Below are 8,708 nucleotides of genomic sequence, written 5' to 3' on the forward strand. Positions count from 1 at the left end.
TGCTAACACCTTTCTTCTGTGTAACCAACCCCCTTATCTATAATCTCTGACATTTTATTAGTTTTGATTTGAAAATTTCTTATCTTTGGGTTTTGTTCGTACTTTTGTCCCTTTTCCTTTGGAAACAATAAAAGTGCGATGGTGACTCTTGTTTTATTGACGTCAAGTTTATCCGTAGCTTGATGGTCATGAATTTACCGCTACATTGGTATATACATTGTGGTACAATTTCTGTGTGATGCCTTAGTGGATGGTTATTTTTCCCATTGATATGGGATGAATTCTATGTGGTGCTTTAGTGGCAGACTGAAATATCCAGATCATGTAGTATTAAGAGCATGCATATTTTATAAATTGGATAATTGATTATTGATAAATTTGATTAACTTTTACGTGTATTCTATTTTAAGCTTATAGTTATGTTGTTAATACTTTTGGGTGAGTATTTTTATTTCATTCTCCTGGACATGATATTTATATTCGTCTGAGTTTTAACTCTCGTTTAATTTAGTTTGACATGGATTATGGCTAATGGAAAGTGATCCCTTACAACAAAATTTTAGGTACAAGTGTGGAGTTTCAAGATTGACTGATGTCGCCGAATTAATTGGAAATGCAGTGATTTTCTGTTGATAAGTGTCTTAGATAAAAAATATGGGGTGTTAGATTAAAGTACTCCACTCATATTTGATGTCAATTCACAAAGAAGAGAAAATGTGATATTTAATAGTTCCATAAAATTTGAAAATCCTAGATTTAAGAATAATGGTCCAAGGTTCAATGATATTTAAGAAGTCCCAAGCAAGCTTCAGATTGGATGCAACATTCAAATTCAAAAGGGACCTCGGACCAAGCCCACCATGAGCTTGAGGAGTGCACAACTTTTTACAAGCCATTGTAACCAGCTAATTATCGTTTATAGCACCTATCCATATAAAATTCCTCGAAGCTTTCCCAATTTCTTTTAACAGAGTAATAGGCCAATTGTAACTGGTGATGATATGAGTGAGCATATTTTGAATGACAAATTTAACCAGCAAAACTCTACCAGCCATAGAGAGGGATGAATCCTTCAAAGAATTCAACTTTGAGATGATCATATCCGCAATTACTTTCAGATAAATACTTTTTACTTTATCTTTAAAAATTGGAACTCCAAGATATGTGAAAGGAAGAGAACCTTTGGAGAAGTCAGTCATGTTCATGATGAGGTCAAGCCTAGAGTTTGGAATTGACCCTGAAAAAATAAAAGACTTTGAGCTGCTGACCTTTTAACTAGAAGCAGTCGAGTATCTAGTGAACAAATGAATCAAATTGTTGATGTTGAAGATGCTTCCTTTATATAAAACAAATATATCATCACCATACATAACATGTGAGGGGGAAAAAGTGCCTTTAGAACTTTGAATCAACTTAAGAGAACCATCTTCAACCAATTTTAAAAGGCATCGGCTTAAAACTTCTTGGTCAAGACATAACAAGAGAGGGGAAAAGGGACCCCTTGCCGCACCCTCTAGAACAATTGAAAAAACTATAATGAGCTCCATTGAGAGAGACAGACATGCAAAGGAAAGGATGCAATGAATCCAACTTCAAAAGACTGAATTGAAACCAAAGCTCTTAAGAACCCTTACGAGGAAAGATCAATTTACAGTATCAAAGGCTTTGATGATGTCAACCTTTATGATTAAGTTTTCATCAAAAACTTTGTTGTCCAAGTGATTCATTGCTTCATAAGCGAGACAAATACAATCTTTAATAGATCTACCGTGAATGAAACATTTTTTCTCCAAGGAGATCAAACTAGGCATGAAGGTGGCAAGTCTATCGTCTAGAATTTTGCTAATGATCTTTAACTTGAGGTTCGATAGAGGAAAGGATGCAATGAACATGAAGTTCGATAGAGGAAAGGATGCAATGATCAAAATAAAGCAATTTTAGAATTTTCAGAATGGACAATCTTCCAAAAATATCGTTAATGGGACCCATTTGATGTAATATTTTTTATGTGATTCATTCATCATTTTGCAAAGAAAAGAAAAGGCTTATAAATTATAATTAATAAAAGAGCCGATATTTATATATCTTATATTTCAGAATGGTAACCTTTGTTTTCTAGCTAATAAAATGTACTAGGAAGTTAAGCAGCACAACTGCTGCAACATGTAGTGTATTCATGATACTTTATTTTTTTTATTATTATTCCACTTTTAATGAAATTTATTATTTATTCAAAAATCAATATAATAAGTAAATTTATGTATTTTAATTTTTTTGTTATTGTGATGTTTTGTTGTGAATTTAATTCTCTATTTATATATTTTATAGAAACCTCTTACTATGTTAACTTTTATTTTATTTTATTTTTAAATATCGCATCATATATCAATATCAGTGTCTCCATCGGATATTATATCCGTACCTATACATCATAGATATAAATGTCCATTTCAATCCATCTCATAAATAAGTCACTTATTTTCTTATCTTGTTTACAACACAAAGAAATAACAAATTTTAACTGTTACGACGGCAATAAAATGGTCAAGACAATAGACATTTGTTTTACCTTAAGCAAATTATGTAAAATAATCTAGACCACACATCATAAAATAATTTACACTACTGGAAATTCCGAGTATACAAACTTGCAGCACACTCTGGTATGCAGTACTCACGTGTAACAAAAACAAGGGGCTGGTTTAACAGTATATTATGATGCAAGTTGCATGACTAAGAAACAAAAAGATCCCCGATTTTGACTATTGTTTGTTGATCCTCTATGTCTGCCAACTAAGGTGACTTTATCAATCACATAAAAAAGTGACAACAACGTGCTCATGGATAAGGAAGGGACTAGATTACACATCAAGCCTTTGAAATTTTATATACAAGTTGCATAAAAATGATGGTTTCCTAATTTTATACTTCTTCTACGTAATTGATTGCATAAAGTTTTAAATAATAATCACAGTCGGAGCAATGTTATTGCAATTTCAGTAAATACATCTAAATACATCTATTGCGACACAAATTGTTAAGACAATGTCGATATAGTATAAATTAAAGTATTCTTACTTTTTGATACCGTTTTATCACTGTTTTTTATCGTACTGTTTTTAAAAATCTTACAAGAAAGTAATGCAATAGAGTGAACTGTGCCATTCCAACAACAAATCTACATGTTAAAAAGATTACATCCCCATCATTATAATATACATAAATTTCACTTCACAAGTTTACCCTACAAATTATTTATCGGACAAGACAAAAGGTAGAACAGAAAGGGTGAAAAACAAAGAAAAAAAGAAGAAATGAAATCATAAAACCAACATGCAAACAACAACTACAAGGCTCTCTATTGAAACTTAAGCATATTTACTGTGGTTCTTATTCTTCCTACCTTCATCCAAATCTCAAATAAGAACCATTTCTAACAGTCCTCCACTCCAATGCAGACAAAAAGCATTACTCTTCATTTTATAGTTCTCTCCATATCATTCGAACATATTGCTCAACTTCAAAACTGGCACGAAGTACCAAGTCTCAGTCTCTGCCTCTGGCCTAAAGTTATGGATTTCCTCTTGGCAAATGCTGGATACAGCAACTCTTGAAACTTTTCTAAAAACAAGGTCCATTCATCCTCGGTCATACTGTCAACCTTCACAAAACTTATACTGGCAGGAAGCTGTTCATTCGCACTCCTATGGCTAGATGATGTATTCACAAAGTAGCCACTTTCCGGTTTTCCTCCTGAGTGCTTCTGCGTTTTCTCGGTTATCATGGTATTTTTCAGCGATACAGTAATCTCCGGAATAGATGTAACTTTTTCTTGAGCAGAGAAAGTACCGTATTCCTGAGGAGATTCTTCATCACTTCCCTCCTCTTCAATGCTCTCATCCAATTTGGAAAGTGGGCTGCAAGTGTGTCGATTCCCAAGTGTATGCTGAAAAGTTGCTCTGAGGAGAGGATCATCCATTGACAATGACATCTTCGGTGTGAAATCCGGTCCACCTTCATCACAGTCGATATCAAACAGGAATTCATCGTCTACCACCTCAGTCCTAGGAGATAGTTCCTCCCTCTCAGCCAACATCTTCCTTGCCTCCAAACAAACAACCTCTAGATCACTAGGCTCCTCCTCGCCTCTGTGGAACTCACGAGTCATCATCTCACCAATTTCAGCAAGAGTGAGACCAGATTCAGCAGCCTCTTTGAGAAAAATAGTGCAGAGCACCAACACTCTCAGACAAGCCTCTCGAATCATTGGCAGCTCCATTCGAAGCATCTCGCAGTCACGAACAGGGTCTAGATCGCGAATGTAAGCAAGCTCTTCCTCAGAAAACGGAATCGAAGCTTGAGGCCAATGAATCCACTCAAAATAAGGATCCTCCAAATTTTCTGGCAGGCAAAGCCCATGATCAATAGGAATTAACTCCACCTGACCAAAAGTACCAATGCCATCACCAAATTTTCTAACTAACAAGTTTCCAGCATGTCTATCTGTGTTAAGAATCCTAATATCTAATATCCCTATACGATGCACCGAAGCAACCGGGAAGCTCGACGTACCATGATCACTGGCATCAAAATCATGATGTATGAACTGCTGACAAGAAGCAATCTTGCTAACCAGTCTCTTTCTCCGAAAACAATTCCCATTGACCTCATCATTGACATTAAAGATCGAGTGAGTAACCTTAACCAAAGCAGTAGGAGGCACATTTGCAAAATGATCATAATCGAGAAGATAAGCCGAAACCTCCCTAAAACCCGTCTCCCCAACCCGAACAGATCGTTTCAACCCAGGCTGTCCAAGAGCTTTACCAACAAAACCCTTAGGATTATTTGGCGCAAAAGGCTCCTCGTCTGTCGGTTTCACAATAGCAACGTTATCCCCATTACTGTCTCTAAAATAATATGCACCTCCAAGCCCACCAGTAGCAGTAACCGGATCAATCCCCATATTAATGGCATTCACAATATCCTTAACCATGTGCTTCATTATATCAAGACGTTTGGACTGTCCCAATATCTCAATCGGACCACTTTTATCCCTCTGCTGGATATCCCTTCCATTTGGAGACAAACACGGAGTCGATGAACTTCTATGAATGAGATTCCTTGTGAGTAAAAGAGGCGAATCATTCCTAATAGCACTAAGGTCATTTTTCAAGACAATATCACCAAAAGTAAGAGAACTCTCTTCAACAGAGACATTAAGAGCAAGCTGCAGCCTCCTCTTAACAGTATGTACATTATCGCCGCGATCCAATTCCATGCCAAGAACACAACCCTTATCGGTTTGGATGAACACGCGTCTCCTACCAGCAGGCTGCCTCTGGCTCTGGCTCTGACTCCCATGGTACTCCCTCCCTAGAGGGCTACTCATCAATGAAACTGCCATCTGGGTCTGAACAGGACTCTCTAGTTTCCGAGACATAAACAAACCCAGAAGGAACGCACCTTCTTCTTGTTCTTTCTCAAGCCAATAATACTAAAATATTCTTCAAGCCAATAATACTAAAAATTTTGGAGACTCACAAATTTCACATCAACCCAACAAACCCATCGAAGAACAAAAATCTGCAAAAATAAATATGAGGTTTTAGATTCAGTCAAGTTCACTACTATATGTATATAAATATAGATTTAAAGTAATTAAACACATACAATGCTTCTGAATACCATTAAAGCAAAAGCACATGCCTTTTAAGTTTTAAAACATGTGATTTTTGTTTATCAAAACAACACTACTACTATAACTTGATCTGATTAACTGTTCAATTTCTTTACATAATAACAAACAAAAACAAAACAAAACTTAAGAAATTAAATATACAGTGAAGTGGATTAAGATTAAGCTTGAGCTTCCAATTAAAACTCACCATAACTGTAATCAATTAGAGCCGGAGAAGATGAATCAAAGGATTTGGAAAAAGAATAAGCCAAACAAAGTGAACTCAGTCTTGAGACAACTCGTCCGAGTCGACTCAAGGGGTTTAAGATGGAAGCAAAAACAATAAAGAGAAAGCTTTTCAATTTAAGAAAAATGGAAACCTATTTGGGGTTTATATTTATGCTTCTCTTCTCTTTGTTATCTGTAGGTTCAGAATGTTCTTGCTTTAACCTGATTCAGGTTAAGAAACTAACCATGGTTTAAAATTGACCATAATGGGCATCATTACTTGCTGTAGTCTTGGGTGAGGGGAAAGGAAGAGTCTAGAATAGAAACGAAGACCGTTGGATTGCGCCGCGAGATTAACCATAGGTGTGTGGGAGGATGACGTGGAGATAAGGGACTGGGTGATTAAGGTGGTCCCCATTAAAAAAAAGGACTTATGGAATAGGAATCAGAGTGAGGGTTTTGTAATTTTATGAGGTGATTTTTTTCTACTGGCCAGTCTTTGCATGCCAGCGCGTTTTTTTCAGGTGTTTTTGAAATGGTAAAATTATACTCTGATAATTTTTAAGTTTTGTTTTTGTGAAAATGTTATGTTTTATTTAATTGTTTATCAAGTTTAGGAAATTTTTTTCAAAATAACTATTTTTTTTTAAAAAAATCGAAAATAATCAATTATTCAAAAAAATCACCAAAATAATCAAGTTTGATAGAGGATGCGTCAGAAGAATTGGTGCATCCTCAAAGCTTAAAAAGGAGACGTCAATAGCATTGGCGCTTCCTCATGAGAAGTCTAATGCATGTGCTCGATCTCGGAGACAAACTAACGCACCGGGATATGGAACCGGAGATGTTATAACCAGGTCGGTCATTAGTTTATTGTCGGTCCAATGTAACCAATTATTATATCTTCAATGAATTTATTTATTTTCATTACTATTTTTTATTTATTAAATATTTAAAATTAAAAAAAAAAGTTAAAAAATTAAAAAAAATAGGAGGGGGTGTATGGGTCAGATGAATTGGCGCATACACCAACCAAATGAACGAATGCGCCACTAGCATTGACGCCTCCTCATGAGGCCCAATGTAGCCACCATTAGCATTGACGTCTCCTCATGAGGAGTCCAATGCATGCGTCAATGCTATTGGCGCCTCCTATTTAAGTTTTGGGGATGCGCCAATTCATCTGTGCATCCTCTACCAAACTTGATTATTTTGGTAATTTTTTTGAATAATTGGTTATTTTCGATTTTTTTTAAAAAAATAGTTATTTTGAAAAAAAAATCCAAATTTAGAATTAATTGGATAAGGTCGCCTAAATCTATTTAAATTTAGAATTAATTGGATAAGGTCGCCTAAATCTATTTAAATTTAGAATTAATTGGATAAGGTCGCCTAAATCTATTTAAATTTTAAATTTATCCAAAAATAAATTAAGTTGGAGTATTTTATTAATTTTTTATTTTAGTTTCCTATTTTGAATAAGAAGTTTTTGTTAATTTATAAATATTAACATATGTATTTTGATTTAATTTATAAATATTACTTTTCTTGTCTAAGAATGTCTAGCATAGTTTAAAAATTAGCATATTAACATGTTCTCTCAAAAGACGTATCATAAAGATTATGTAATTCTGATTTTTTTTTAAATAGTTTTTTTTAAATAATTGAATGTAAAATTTCAAATATAAAAAGGTTCATTGTTATTGTTTTTAATATCTTTTATAATATATATTATATGCTTTTAGATAAAATAACTTAAATGTCTTCTTTTAAAAGATTAAAAAAAATATATTTTACCATAATATTTTTTGAGATTAATTGAAATACACTGTCAGTGTAAAAGAGTTTTACACCATCACTTAATTATAGACGTTGGATATTAAAAGAAGTTTGACTTTTATTTTAAAAATCTATAAAGTAATACAAACGGGTGATGGTGATTAACCGACGATGTAAAACTTTTTACACTGACAGCGTATAGTAATTAATCTCATATTTTTTAATGACAAAAGTATATTATTTTGATTAACAAAAATATAATAATATCAAAACAAGTGGTTTTTACTATAATATTAAAAAAATTATAAAAAATGAATTTAAAATACTTCATATTATTCTTGATTAAATCCTCCTAAAATTGTTTTTACAAAAATAAAATAAATATTTTATAAAAACTCTAAATTAAAGAGAAAAAATTATTTTCTAGAATATAAGTGATGTATTTTTCATATAAATTTAATATTTTTTACACGCAACTATAAAAACAAATCTCTCAAATGAAAGAAAATTACGATGGATGGAAGACAAAACTTTCTTTCAAAAAAAATTTAATGATTGGACTCGAACTTATCATTCAGCCTCATTCCTCACATTTTATGGGTCTTATGCCAAAACTAAGAAAAGTAACTTATCCTATTTAGCATAATAAAGTAACTTATCCTATTTAGCATAATTTGCCTTGTACAAAATATGAATGTGTGTGACTCACATCATCATAAATATGTCTCACATGATCTTTTAACATAACATTCTTCCATTCTCATGAATTTGTCCCACATGATTTTGCATTATCAAATTAAATTGAAAAAATTATTAGATATATTTGGATGTCATTTTATAAAAAAAGTTAGATTCATATTGGATTTTTAATTGATTTTTCATAATCGATCCAAATCAAACCGAATTACATGTATATATTTTTATATTTATTTATTTTTTATTAGTATAATATATATTTTGATAATTTATTATTAGATAACATTTTTTTAAATACTATTTGTTAGTTTGATTTAATATATTT

General features: G+C 32.8%; 1 protein-coding gene across 1 annotated transcript; it reads right to left on the reverse strand.

The window, feature by feature from the left end:
* Positions 1 to 3,139: 3,139 nt before the first annotated feature.
* Positions 3,140 to 6,121, reverse strand: LOC127119078 (phosphatidylinositol 4-kinase gamma 5). The gene is made up of 2 exons (XM_051049289.1): positions 5,889 to 6,121; positions 3,140 to 5,586 (listed from the first exon to the last, which is right to left on the reverse strand). The coding sequence occupies exon 2, from the start codon at positions 5,441 to 5,443 to the stop codon at positions 3,521 to 3,523; it is 1,923 nt and encodes a 640-aa protein (XP_050905246.1). The 5' UTR covers positions 5,444 to 5,586; positions 5,889 to 6,121; the 3' UTR covers positions 3,140 to 3,520.
* Between the last annotated feature and the right edge of the window lie 2,587 nt (positions 6,122 to 8,708).

This window comes from Lathyrus oleraceus, chromosome 2 (genome assembly GCF_024323335.1).
Source record: "Lathyrus oleraceus cultivar Zhongwan6 chromosome 2, CAAS_Psat_ZW6_1.0, whole genome shotgun sequence".
NCBI classification, from domain to species: domain Eukaryota; kingdom Viridiplantae; phylum Streptophyta; class Magnoliopsida; order Fabales; family Fabaceae; genus Lathyrus; species Lathyrus oleraceus.